Source organism: Athene noctua, chromosome 1, assembly GCF_965140245.1.
Source record: "Athene noctua chromosome 1, bAthNoc1.hap1.1, whole genome shotgun sequence".
Classification (NCBI taxonomy): domain Eukaryota; kingdom Metazoa; phylum Chordata; class Aves; order Strigiformes; family Strigidae; genus Athene; species Athene noctua.
In genome coordinates, this window is record NC_134037.1 from 191,099,546 (window position 1) to 191,113,829 (window position 14,284).

The window sequence follows — 14,284 nt, forward strand, 5'->3', positions numbered from 1 at the left end:
TGAAATTATTTCATGTCTGTTCTCATAATTGATGTATAAGATGCTAATGATTTTTGCATCTGAACCATGAGAGAACAGTGGACACAACTGATGTCCAGCTTACCAGCTCCTCACCTGTATCTATTACAGTATAAATCCAGAACAGTCTTCTCATCCTATGAATGAGTTCATTCCCAGTGGGCTAATGAGCTGATCTGGTGATTAGGTTCTTGGTAATGTTGCTTAATTCCTCAGTAGAGATAGATGGCACTTCATTCTAGCATGTAAGTGTAATCAAAGTTTCTAGCTCTTTTGATTGTGAAGAAACATTCAAGATGTAAACTGATCCTAGGTTTTGAAATGCGTCATACAAATTTCTTCCCCTTCTTTACACAGTGTCACAATTGCCAGCCACTTGCAGGGCTGAGGAACACCAAGAAGGAGCACTGAGGACACTAAGAGGGTTTTTGAGCACTGCAGACTTGCACCTCTAATAGCAGAGTCTTTGGGCCTTCCTAGGTTTTGATTGCAGATGATCTTTTCATGAAATGCATGACCAAATTGAACCAACAGTGTCTTTGAGGAAGTATGAGAGGCAGAGACATGCTTACATTAGGTTCTCTGTTCAGGAATGACCTTCTTTTTTATAATCCATGCTATTTTTTTGTTTTTTCAACTTTTCTTTCTAGAGCTTTCAGCCTTCAAGATTCTTTTATGCCCTAATTAGCTTTATTGTTTATATTACTCTCATTCTCTAATTAGAGTAATCACATCACAGGGGAGTTGAGGCTCTTCTGCTTTTTCTCTAATTATTTTTGTTTTGTCAAGCCTGCCTGTTTCCTGCTGCTTCTTCTTGTCCATGTGTTTTTACTCTCTGTAAATTGATGCTGTCATGTAGTAATTGTTTTCACTTTATGTGAACACCTTTTCCATTTTTACTGTATTGGCCATTCTTTGCAATCTGTGAAGCTCTACAGTTCTATTTAAAAGTGGCAAGACCTACAGAAGCAAGCAGGGATGACAAATGTGCAAAAAGAAGGTAAAGATGATGTCTTTAACTAGCCTTCTGGATCCTTCACCTCAGGTTCTGACATTTAAACAACCTTCTACCAAACTTTCATTCTCTCTTTCTGGTTGCCATTGCTGTGGTTGCATTTCCCTTCAGGACTGTTCATACTGGTCAGTCACTTAACAGCAGTGGTGAAGACCTGCTGAATTGGGGGGATTGTCAGTAGATATGGTTATGTAACACAAAGCAGTGTTGGTATCAACTTCTAACAATTAGAAGAAAACGGAAGCTTTTGTAGAAAGTTTACCGGTTACTAATCTCAGATTTTGCACGTCCTAGACGGAATAAAAGAAAAGTAAGTGTGTAAAGGTTAGTGGTGTGTGCAATATGAGGTTAGATTAGAGCAGGATAGAGTATATATTATTTGGAGCCTTTTTTGTGAAACAAGTGGCATCATTTTGTGTAAAAGAAGAAACAACTAATTGGTCTTTGTGTGAGTTAAATTTCTGAATGTACAAGTTTGTCATGGGTTGGTCCTCTGGTTCAGCTGCAGCTCCTGGGGTGGGAGTTGCAGTGGCTGCAGTTTCTGTTGTGGACTTTGGAGTGGTTGCACTCTCTGTTACTTTGTTAATAGATCCAGAGCCCTTTTCTTCCTCTCGAGGGTGCTGAACAGTGTTTAATAGCACTTGGTAAGCATGGGCTAGGCCCCAGCATGTTGCAGTGAGCTGTGCCTCTCTGGAATGACCCAGGTGACAACATACTTTTATCCACTTAGGCTCACCTCGGCTTCCAATACAGTCAACTGTTGAGACCCCCCTGTCACTCCTGAAATACAAATGGGTTCTGCCCCTTTAAAATTTGATGGCATTAGGGTGCATTGCGCACCAGTGTCCACCGAAGACTTATACTGCTGGGGGTCAGATGTGCCAGGCCGTCAAATCCACACAGGCTAATAAACTCTATTGCCCCTGTCCTCCGCCTGACTGGAAGCAGAGCCCCTCTAATGTTGGTGATAATAGCCGCTAACGACAAATGGGTTAGTGTGGTGTGCACGGGTTTCAGTCTCATTTTGATCACTCACTTCTTGTGAATACAAGTCAGAAGTTCTCATAGGATCATGAGCAAAGTCAGCCTTTCTGCTCTGTTTGGGCACTTAATTACTGGAAACTGGAGCAGCATTTCTCCTACAAGAACCCCATTTTGTACTTGTTCTTCCTTCCAACTTACATACTTGCTCTTCTAGGAGGTAGGTAGGTTTTCAAGTGATACTTTTAAATAGTTGCTTAACCCTATACAAAACCTGAACCACATGCAGGAACACACTAGCTCCTAGCAGTAGGATGACCATGTTAATATCAGCATTCCAAAGGTATCTGAAATTCCTGAATTCCTCGAAACAATTGTAAATAGCCCCAGAGTCAATGACAGCACCCCATCATAGATAAACATCATATAGTACAGCAAAATCAAGGTCTTAACCCAAGTCCCACAGACTGTGAGCAACAGCATGGGTCTGAGCTGCTTCCAAGGTGATGGGGACTGAAGCAGAGCTCCTCCTGGCTCCCCGATTGCCAGTGCTGGGCTGGAGGTTCAAAGGGAGTGTCCCCTCTACACACCATGCAACTGATGCCATGTGGAGTAAATGGGTCACATCAATCACACAACAGCTTCGAATAGGGACCCCCAGCCATCTGGGAATACTGGAAGTGACTATGAATTAGCCAGAAGGCAAAAATTTTGGAATGGCGCCAGACGAAGAGGTAATGTGCTCAGGAGGCCACACCATATGATAAACTACTGGATAACAAGAAGCGATATGCCCTGTTTACCGATGGGTCATGTCGCATTGTGGGGAAACATCAAAGGTGGAAAGCAGCTGTATGGAGCCCCACACGATGGCTTACTGAAGGTGCTGAAGGAAAAGGTGAATTGAGTCAGTTCGCAGAGGTGAAAGCCATCCAGCTGGCCTTGGATATCACTGAGTGAGAAAAGTGCCCCGTGCTCTACCTCTACACTGACTCATGGATGGTAGCAAATGTGCTGTGGGGGTGGTTAAAGCAGTGAAACGGAGCAACTGGCAGCACAGAGGCAAACTCATCTGGGCTGCTGAATTATGGCAAGATATTTCTGCTCGGGTAGAGAGTCTTGTTGTGAAATTATGCCATGTAGATGCTCACATACCTAAGAGCCAGGCCACTGAAGAACATCAGAACAACCAACAGGTGGATCATGCTGCTAAGATTAAGTTGGCTCAAGTAGATCTGGACTGGCAACATAAGAGTGAACAACTCATGGCTCGCTGGGCCCATGACTCCTCAGGCCATCAGGGAAGAGATGCAACATATAGATGGGCTTATGACTGAGGGGTGGACTTAACCATGGACGCTATTGCACAGGTAATCCATGAATGTGAGACATGTTACAATCAATCAAGCCAAACGGTCAAAGCCCATTTGGTATGGAGAACAATGGACAAAATATAAATATGGAGAGACCTGGCAGATTGATTATATCACGCTCCCACAAACTCAGCAGGGCAAATACTATGTTCTTACAATGGTGGAAGCAGCCACTGGTTGGTTGGAAACTTCTGCCGTGTCCCATGCCACTGCCCAGAACACAGTTTTAGGCCTTGAGAAGAAGTCTTATTGTGGCATGGCACAACAGAAAGAATTGAGTCAGATAATGGGACACATTTCTGAAACAACTTCACAGACACCTGGGCCAAAGAACGTGGTGTTGAGTGGATATATCACATTCCCTACCATGCACCAGCCTCCGGGAAAATTGATACAATGGGTTGCTAAAAACTACACTGAGAGCAATGCATCCGATGAAGTCCAACGCATGCCTCAAGGAGATTCAATTTTGGGTGAAAATAGCTAATGAATCAAACTGTCAAATAATCCTGTTATCGCAATTGATGCCTTGCAACATCCTCCTGCCACATCCAAAGCCTCCTGCTCCACTGAGTGAGCTGACTCCTACTCATTACTCCAGTCTTAAAGACTGCCATGACAGATGGAACCCAAAGTTATGGTCCAAATGAACTCAGTAGACATTGTGGAAGGATGGCCCGTAGACTGGGGGAATGATATCTGTGAGACCTGGGAAAAGGAGTGGTGATACCTTAGGATGTATGTGGAACCTCAGCATGACGTCAATGGTATGGAATAAGGGGTGGAGACTGTCCTGGTTTTGGCCAGGATAGAGTTAACTTTCCTTGGGCTGAGAGAGAGCACAGCTGAAGGGCTGAGTCCCAATAGATCATTGGAGCATTCCATGTCATGTGACATCAAAGCTCAGCAATAAGCGGGCACGTGCTCTCTCATGCACGTTATTTTTGTTTTGGGTTTCTGGATCAGCTGGGTGGGTGGAGTTTCTCTGGTACGATGGGGTCACTGCTGGGAATGGGCTCGGTACTGGTCGCCGTTTGGTTAGCCACTACTGCATTTTACCCATTTTGGACTACTATTATTACTGCTGGTTTTGCTAGTATTTTTTTTTTATTTATTTAACCTACAAGTTTCTTCTTTATTTTGTCCATCCCCTATTTCACCAGGGAGCAGGGGGAAGTAAACAACTGGCCATGTGGCCATTTGCTACCAGCTGAGTTCAAACGACAACAAAGTTCAAGGTTCACCATCAGAATTTTTATTAAAGTTGTCACCTTTGGATGTAAACTCTAAATGTAGTGGGATGCTGGGATTAGATGGGAGCATATCAGTAATGCTTGGTGAGCACACATTTAAAGTCCTGATAGTGTTTTTGCTATCCTTATGGATTCCATTTTGTAAAAGCTCTAGGTAATCTTTTATATCTAAGGCTACGATAAGCTTAGAATAGCACTTACTTCAGAATACTGGGGTTTCTCCACTTAAATTTTTTGTGTGAATGATATTCTCCTATTTTAAAAAAGGAAGCACTTCGATAGCTTCAGAGTATGCAATCATCTCTTCACAGATGAATTGTCAGTGCAATGTAGCACCTGAATTGTAATCTGCCCAACATTTGAACCAAGGTACTGGATAATTCAGTCTCTATAACTCATTCATTCTCTTCCGTTGAGACTGCAAATATGGTTCTTACAGCAGAGTTTGAATGAGCATTGTGACCACTCAAGGCTGAAATAATCATATCCAGTTGCTCCACACCTAACGTGGCTTCTGAATGATAACACTACCAAACAAGCAAGCTAAAACATTAACTGGAGGTTTTATTTTTACAAAGTCTGAGTTCACACATACCTCTACAAATTGCAAGAAATTCTACTGTTTTCCATTGTGATATAAAGTTAAATAGTGATCCTTCTTTTTGATCTGACTTTATATTTAGACGATTGAATTACTACTCACCTTTGTATATTTACTTAATTGTCTATGATTTTATAATTTATTTCTTCTCACAGTCCAGCAATAGCAGAAGACATTTTAGGTTTCCTCTAAGTGTCTTTGGAAGTAATGAGATCTGAATATTTACTGTATGTCTAGCAGATTTCTTCTGGACTTTCTGGTGGTGGATGGCTGCAGTTTTGAATGGAATGAACCTGAGTATGTTTGAATAATGGTGATTTTGATGGGAAATGTCTCTGGAAGAGCCAGGTCTTGGAGAGTGTTCTAAAATGGCTCAATTATTTAATCTCTCCCAGAAGACTGCCTCAAAGCCAGACCCCTGTGATTGTGCTTGATTCTCTTCAGCTATTTCTAAGCCACAGGATTTGTATTTTAGCAAAAGGCTTCTTAACAATGCTAAGCTGCAATATGGCAAGAAGTAGCTTACTCTCTGTTAATTATCTGCAGCACCAGGACCAAGACTTGACAGAAACTGTTTGGAAGGAATTGTGCTGCAGGAATGAAGTATTTGTAGTTCAGATAAAGCTTTCTTCCCTAATACAAAGGGTGCTGAGGTTGCTATAGGGATTAGTAGATTTCTGGTGATCCATGTATCAAATGACGTTTATGGTACAGAAATGATGCTATAATTTTATATTTTATGAAGTACATTAATGTGAACTTATAGGAATATATGTAATTATTTACCTTAAGAATTTTGCCTCACTAATATTAAAGTGAAGTTGTTCCATTGTAAATTTAAGTGTCTAAAATACAAGCATGTGAGTGTGAGTTAGGTGTCTATTGCTCTTCTGTCATGCAGAGGGAATTTAATTGACTATTTTAGGTGCTGCTTTTAGGATAAGATAAATTTCCCTTATTTTATGCAGTAGAGTCCCTCATGACTATAAGAAGGTAACTAGTTCAAACTTAATGAAAACCTTAGTTTAGGTGAATGCCATTCTTAAAGAATATTTAACTAGTTAAATGCACTTGTAACAAAATATTCTGTAGTACTGTAGTGAATCACTGTACTGCAGACTTACTGTTCTTTTTTTTTTTTTTCCCCCCAAAGATATCACTTCAATTTTTCTAAATTATTCAGCTCAAGGTCAAAAAACACTGGCTTTACAGAGAAGACACCACTACTGAAGGTTTCCTCAGAGGAGAATGGGTGAGTTACTTTCATTTTGCTCAAAATATTTTTTTTCTAAGCTCTATTCTGTTTAATTGTGTATGGTTCTTTCTAATATCCTGACACTAAACCTGCTGGGAAATAAAGTGAATGGCAGAGATTGTGAGCAGAGAATTACTCTGGAGGACCTTGAGTGGAAAGAGGGGGCTGTATATGGGAAAGGAAAGGATATAAGGTCTGAGATCAGAGTGGTTAGAGAGCCCTAATAATAGGCAACTGCAGGTCATGTGCTCTAATTTCATCCATGTGGTGTTACATCAGGTGCACTGAAAGACACAGCAGAGCTACAGAAACGCTCCTTATAGGGGGTTTACACACCGAATCCTGAGGTGCACCTGTCTGGTGCATCAGAGAGCTAGTTCTCCCAGGTGTACCTAAACATCATGGAGTCTTTTCTCTTGCTCCCTAGTCTACCCAGCTGTGTCACCAAGGGGAGCTCGGTCTGTACTGAATAAATCTCTTTCTATAAATTTTTCCACTGAAATCTCTCAAAGTGTACCTAAGGACATGCGAGGTCAGTTGCATCTGCCACCTGTTGAAATAAACCACTGTTTTGTTTTATGTTTTCTGCAAATGTGTGACAGGTTGCAGTGCATGGCTCTTCATAATCCAGATTTTACAACAGATGATGACGATTCATGGGACAACAGCTCTGCAGAATTTGAGCAAAGGTTTCAACTGGGAAGTGACATGACAAGTTTGTCCAGATCTGCTTCTTCTGAGAAATATGAAATCTTGGACAACCTTCATGTCAAGTTCAATTTATCAAAGATGAGGTCTGAATTCAAATATTCATTGATTTCTTTTCCATTTTTTAAAAAAAAGATATTTCTGCAGGGATTGATTTTTAAGTACAGAGGTCTAGAAAATTATTTATTTTATGCAAATGAATAAAATAACACTCCATATTTAGGCCATATCTTGCCATTGATAGCTTATAAACAAACTCCGGTGAAAGTAATTACAGCATCTACCTAATGATCAATAAGCCCTTTTTCTTACAGGCATCAATCATAGCACCTATTCTAAATTTAAAATTAAATAGCTCCTATATTGCTTTTAACATTTCTTTGAAACAATTTGTTAAAAGCTCCATGGTTGATTCTACATATTTATTCTTCAGTGTTTTGTTGCTTTTATGAAATACTTAAAATATGTATCTAACACAGTCTTTCTGTAGTAGCTTTTCACATATACACAATGCAAAATCTGAGCATTTTTCTATCTTTTAAGTACATTAATATATTTCATGCTTTACCTCAAAGTAGTCTTTTACCTCATGTAGGCATGGAGGAAATTGAATCTGTTAATATATTAAAAGATACTAATGTGGTAAGAGTTTAAGTTCAAATTTTCTCGGGATATTTTTGCCTGGGATTTAACTAGCAAACCCTTTAATCTTGGATGCTAATCCTGCCTGCCCCTTCCAGAGTTTCAACACTTTGTACTAGTTTGGTTTGGCCTCTGCAAATAGCTCCACAGATTTGCATGGAGCTCAGCACTGCATATCTGCATCTCCAGGTTGATCCACAGTGCCTTTCTGACGAGGTGTCTGTGCATTTTTTCCCAATCTGTATGTTGTTTTAGCTCATCACTTCACAATTGTTTTCCGCCTTTCATACCATGCATATGGTATTGTGTGGAGTGCTGCTCTCCTGCACTGCTGCTGAACAAATGGAGCAGGAGAATTTAAATGGCTGCAATTAGTGCAATATGAGCATCTGTGAAGAAGTTTGGCAGGTGCCTTTCTTCATGCTTTTGGTAGCTTTCCCTGGTATTTGATGGAACAAAGTCATCCAGCGGGAGTGTAGAATCCATTGTTTCCAGTACAGCGTAGGTTTGTAATCTGTGGAGTAGTGTAATTCTCTGGCAGAACTTCCTGTGAAATATTTTCATTGCTACAGTGTGGGTTGTACATATGGGGCCCACTCCTTGGCTGTTGTAAATCAGCATAACTCTGCTGAGATAATAAATGGAACTAAACTGCCTAACACCACATGCAGATCAGACTAAAAATCATTTGGTTTAGAAGAGGAGGTGAAATTCTTAATAGATTTATACTTCATGCATTCCCAACTGAAGTCAAATAGTATTGTGCCGGAGGCATATATCAGCGCAGGTTTTGGCACAGGGTTTGTACTTTCATCGCTGTGCCAGTTTAGCGCTGTAGGAAGAGACAGATTGCAAACCACAGGCGAGTCAAAGGCTGATCACTTCTCAACTGTAAGCTGTTAAAAGCACTTCCCTAATATAAAATGCCATGAAAACAAACAGATAGGAGGAAAACAGCCTTCTCAATTTTACTTTTAATAAACTAACCCTTTCCAAAAGCTTTTTTATTATGTCTTGACAGTTCCTTTACGTGAGATTCTGTTATTTACAGACAAGTGGTTATGAATTTATAAAGGCTTAATTAATGTTTTTAAATTTCTCTTATGTCTTAAAATCAAGTTATTCCTGTTTCAGTAAGAATTTGAATTATTATTATTATAAGTGATAATTTCAAAGTGCAAACAAAATATCGAGTACATTAAAACTAAACCAATCTGGACTGGTCTTTAATAATTCATAACATAATAAGTTCTCAAAAATACTAGAATAGAACTGTAATGTAGAGATAGGAAGAACAGACAAGCAAGGTAGAGGATGCATGACTAAGCTGGCACTAAATTTTTTCCATAATTTACACAATACCAAAAGAAGTTATCAGTTATGAGGTACTGATGGTGGCTTTTGTTGTCATTCCTCTCTATTCAAGCCTTTATTATCTTCTTCCCCCTCTCTGCCACCTTGTTTTTCAGCAGAACAGAGCTACCTGACATTGCTGGAAGAAGCCACCTAACTGCCTTCCTTCCCTTCTTCCTTTAGATTTTTATGCTGCGTAAAGTTGTTACTGCTTGTATTTCACAGGATATTGTAGTCCCCTTGTACCAGTTTGTCACTGGCAACATTTTTATTAGCTGCTATTTTTTTTTCTGCCTGTTTGGAGAATTCTGAAGAGGAAGGGATTTTTAGAAAACAATGCTTTTCAAAAATGTGTCTCCAGTCACTTATGTAGCTTTCTGTCAATGAACTTGATTTAGGGACTTATTTCCACTGTGATTAAAAATTATTTCTGACTCTCTTCAGACTACTCTGCTTTAATATTTTGTTCTACAGGATCTGTCATCTATTTATTGCACTGTTTCCTTCTCAACTAATTATCCTAGTAACTTGAAATGTTTTCCTTCTTGCTTGTCATCAGGTTTAAATCAAACTTTACATTCGTCATTCTGTCAGAAAAGCAATGTTTGAATGTTTACTTTTGAAAAAATGGAATAAGAGTATCAATGCTTTCAACTAATGAAAAGAAGGGCGAATCACCCAAAAGAGTTCTGTATATTAAGACATACTGATGGGCAGCCAGAAAATAAATAGTTGAATTGCCTTTTATGTTAAGATTTTAAACAATGGCAGTTTAAATCTCAAGATTTTTTGCTCGAGAGCATGCATTTTCCCAAGGGGTAACTTCTCCCTCCTGCACAATGAGACCCAGCTGCCAGCAGAACCAGGGCAGGAGCCGTTATAGTCACTGAGGCTTCCCAAGCCCCTGCTGACCCTGTTGTGGTGTCTGTACTCTGACGTGGTATATTATCACTTAAAAGGGCTTTCCATGATGCTTCTGATATGTCAGAGCTATTAAGAGAACAGAAAGGGTTTGTTTTAAACTAGCTGTATAGTAAATACATGTCTTCTATGTTTCAGATGCTGTCTAAAATTCCTAAAAGTTTCAGGCCTGTTCATCTTTGTAGTTGTCTGCTCTGTAAGTATTGAATTTGCATTTCTCCCCCGGCCATTTCCTCAGAATTAGTTTAAAATGAGGCATGATATTTGGTTTTATCTAATAAAAGACTGTCTTGAGGGTGGAGACAAGATAGAAAAAAATGAAAATACTGTTCAGGGCTTCATGCCTAATCAGCCCACTGTTTGGTGCACTAGCCGTCACTCTGGACAATATAGTAGTATAAGCAGTTGAGTTTGAGGAGGCATCTTAAACTCAGATTTGTATGTCCTTTACAATTGTTTGTTGAATTTAGGATAAGTCTTGAGATACTGGCTAACACCTGAGGAATGTTCATAGGAAAAGTTGTGCTGGGGAGGATGCACTAGCAATGGCAGCGCTCCACAGTGTGAAAGGCAGAAGGCCATGGGGAGGTGTACAGATCCCTACCAGGGCTGCCAGAGTGCTGCCCTCCCCTACCAAAATCTTCAAAACTGACAAAATCTTAGACTGCAAGACTTGAGAAACATTTACAAAAGCTGGATTTCACCCTTTTAGCTGCTGTGAGGAACAATTTTTTTTGTTTTGCTAGCAGGGCTTCTGTATCAGAGATAAAATAGATGGCACTGTCTTTTCTCAGATGTGGGTGTTCCTTTCCTGATAGCTCCTTAAGATTACAACTTTGTCCTAAGAGACAGTTGGATGAAACACACCGATATGTGACTTTGGCAGTAAGTTTATGGAAGGAATATTACTTGTCCTTGTTAAGTATCCCAGCTGTGTTGGAAACATACCTGAAAATACTGAAAGCAATCTTACAATTTAATGTATAGTTTGAAAGAGTCTTGCTTGAGTATTTGAAATAGGCTTAGCAGGTATTTTTTAGTTTTTGTGCTATTAATGAATGTTTGGCTTTTATCCTTGCCCTAGATTTTATTTGGCATTTATCCAGATCAAGGTGTGTCCTGGCAGATGTTGGCTGTATCGCCTCTGGAAAGCTTCTGTATCCTTCCTTCATTGAAAAAAACCCAGAATTGAAGTTTCATTGATAAACTAGTTGAATGGGTGGGTGTTTTCTTCTTATACCCTGAGAGGACTGGGTGTCCTCAGAGCCTGGGCTGCATAGACTTGTCCTTTGATGGAGGCCACAGCTTTGCTCCCTATCCAAGTCATACTGAATGGTCTGTGTCTGGGGTGCCCTGTGGTGCCCATCCAGTCTAGGTCGCCTTGTGATGGGTCTGGGGTGCAGTTGCTGCAGCCAGGTCCATGTCCTAGCCATAGTCCCCATTGCTTGCTGAGCCTTGATCCCACTGGGTCTGCAACACCACTTCCACACTCTTGGCTTCATGCAGAGGCACCACAAGAACTTTTGCAAATAAATTACATTTCTTATTCCTGCTATATTCCTAGTTTAATCAGTCTGGTTCGCAATCTGCTTGGCTTTTATTTCACTAGTGTTAAAAGATGATTCACTTATAGATATCTTTCACCTGGGAGGTGTCTTGTTATGAAAAGGTGTAGTAGGATTTAATTTTTGAAATGCTGATTTTTTTTCTCTTTAACTAGGCATTTCCATGGCTTTGAGCAGGAAGAGTCCATTTTAAATAGATTTGATTATTAGCATTCTACTGTCACCAATAATGACACAATATAATGTAATAATTAGAAGAGTAAATGAGGAGGAAAAAGTTAGTGCTTGAGGGCCATTTATAATTAAAAATTGAGATTCCTTTTTGGAGGAAAGCAAGTGAACATTTAGTAGGAATAGTGACGACATCAACTGTAAACTCCCATCAATATCCTGTTCACATCAATATTTTTGTCCTCCTTGAAACTGTTGTTGAAAGCTCCTACATATGGTGGTGTTGAATAGCACCAGGGCTCTCATGGCCCAGTCTGCTAATTGAGGGTGTATTGGCAGCAAGTCTTTAAGTTCAGGTTTTCGTCATAGCATAGCTTGAGGATTTCCTCCCTTTCCACAGATTTTGGTTTGGAACCAGAGCTGCTGCATTGTACACATTGACTCTGCAACCAGTTATTCCTTTTTTTTTTGTTTGTTTCAGGAAAGTGCTCCTGGGATTGGGATTTGAGTGTTTCTATATTTCACATTTTACCTATCATGTCAGGATGCTTTGAGCCAAATAGTGGTTAGACAGTCAGAATATAGCATTCCTCTTTCTTACTTTGCAAACCTGGAGCTGAAGCTTCTTAGTTTGTCATGTGTGTTGAAAACTGTCCCCTACCTGAGGTCACTGAGCTGGGGAAAAATATATGAGAGGCAAGCAATCCAGCAAAGCCATGCTTCATTTTCAAGGTGACCTGGTAATTCAAGCAGAAGGGTCAAGGAGAAAGGTTGCGTTTCTAAATGAAGTTTGGAAAAGGCACAAGCAATTCTGAATGTCATCTCAATGTTGCTGTTAGTCTTCATCTGCACAGAAGTAAGCTCATGTGGTTGTCCTCCACCTTGTTGCATAGTGAAATAAGTATTTACCTTTTTGTCTAGGCTTGGATAAAATTACCCATTCACACAGCAGTGTTAAAGATGTGTTTTATGCTGATTGACAGACTGTGGTATTCCCAGAGGACATTAGTTGCTACTCTCTGAATGCCTATGAGAATTTGATGGTGGGCTGGCAGGCATGCTGCAGTAGTCCTTGTCACAAAACCCCTAGAGGTTGCTGTATGAGACTGCTTTGGGTGGAAAATAAGTCTCTTAGCTCAGATGATGCCAAATTATGCAAATGAAAACTCTTTACCTCTTGCTTATGCCTCAAAAGCTGTTAAGAAATGTTGAATGGATACTAACCACTATATACTTTCTTAAAAAAAATTCCTTCCTCTCATTTCTATTTCTTTCCAGAAACATCCATGCACATTGATGTGTGTTATGGATGCGTGCTCATGCATACAATGTGTCTGCATATGCTAGAAAAATGAAAGCAAAGTTTGAAATATTTTTAAAAAACAAATGGAGTGATCCCCATTGGACCTCATATCCTTTGTCATCCTGGTGTCACTTAGATATTTGTGGTTTTTCTGTCATGCCCATTAGGTCTGAGGCTTGCTCGGAGGCAGGACTTTCTGGGTCTGTGCTGGCGGAGACTCGTGTCAGCTAGCATGGGAGTGACCTGCTTCTCATATAACATCTCTTCAGCACTTTTCCACTTGCTTTAGTTCCCATTTGTTTATGTTTCTATACCTTAATCTCTTTGGATTTACTCTAGCTGTTTTTCTTCCCCTTATTTTTTATTGGACCACTTATATCTCCCTTTGCTTTGCCAATCCCAGTGGGTAACAAACCTGGCACGTAGCAGTGAAGTGTGTGGGCTGCAGTTTCTGAAAACAACATCTTGCCTCCTGTGAATTAATAGAAGCTTTTAGAGTCTGTAAGGCTGTGGGGTTTTAATACTATTTCCCTATCAGACCAGCTACAAATTCAGTGGATTTAGTATAGTTTTTCAAAATAGTGGTAATACTGTTCTTTTTTGACAACACTTGGGATTTATTGGCTTATAAATTCTAATTCATCTCTCTAATACCAGAAGGACATAGGCTTATACTGAAGCCACGCTAGAGGACCCTCTTCTGCAGGAAGCAACATTCAATACCCCTACTGATGTAAATGTGTGAAGCATTTTCAGATCCTTTGCTCCAATACTGTATGTCAAGTGGGAAGCATCAATATTCAGTAAGATGATGTGCCTTTGGAAAGTAGATTATAAAAATAGAAGAGATACAGATTCTGAATAAATTCCATCATTTCTTAGTTTAGTTATATGTACCTATTCTAAGACATGAACATTTTTATTTTCTTTAACAGTTTGACCATTCAAACCTCCAGGTAACTTCTCTCTGTTAACTGGTTGAACAGAGCAAATGAGAAATATTCTTGTTCTCCATAATTTACTTGGGCTTTCAGACTTGAAGAATCTTCTGAAATACTAAATATACTCCATGTTCATTCCTTTGTTTCTAATAACTTCTGCCCTGATCTAAGTAAAATTTTAATT

The 14,284-nt window shown here is 39.7% G+C and overlaps 1 protein-coding gene across 1 annotated transcript in view; it reads left to right on the forward strand.

The window, feature by feature from the left end:
- Positions 1–14,284, forward strand: part of OCA2 (OCA2 melanosomal transmembrane protein) — a 205,040-nt gene that overhangs the window by 41,946 nt on the left and 148,810 nt on the right. Inside the window, exons 3-6 of the mRNA XM_074930224.1 lie at positions 6,395–6,493; positions 7,099–7,290; positions 10,259–10,316; positions 11,205–11,277. Of these exons, the coding sequence (XP_074786325.1) occupies positions 6,395–6,493; positions 7,099–7,290; positions 10,259–10,316; positions 11,205–11,277 (422 nt within the window). The remainder of the gene's footprint in view (positions 1–6,394; positions 6,494–7,098; positions 7,291–10,258; positions 10,317–11,204; positions 11,278–14,284) is intronic.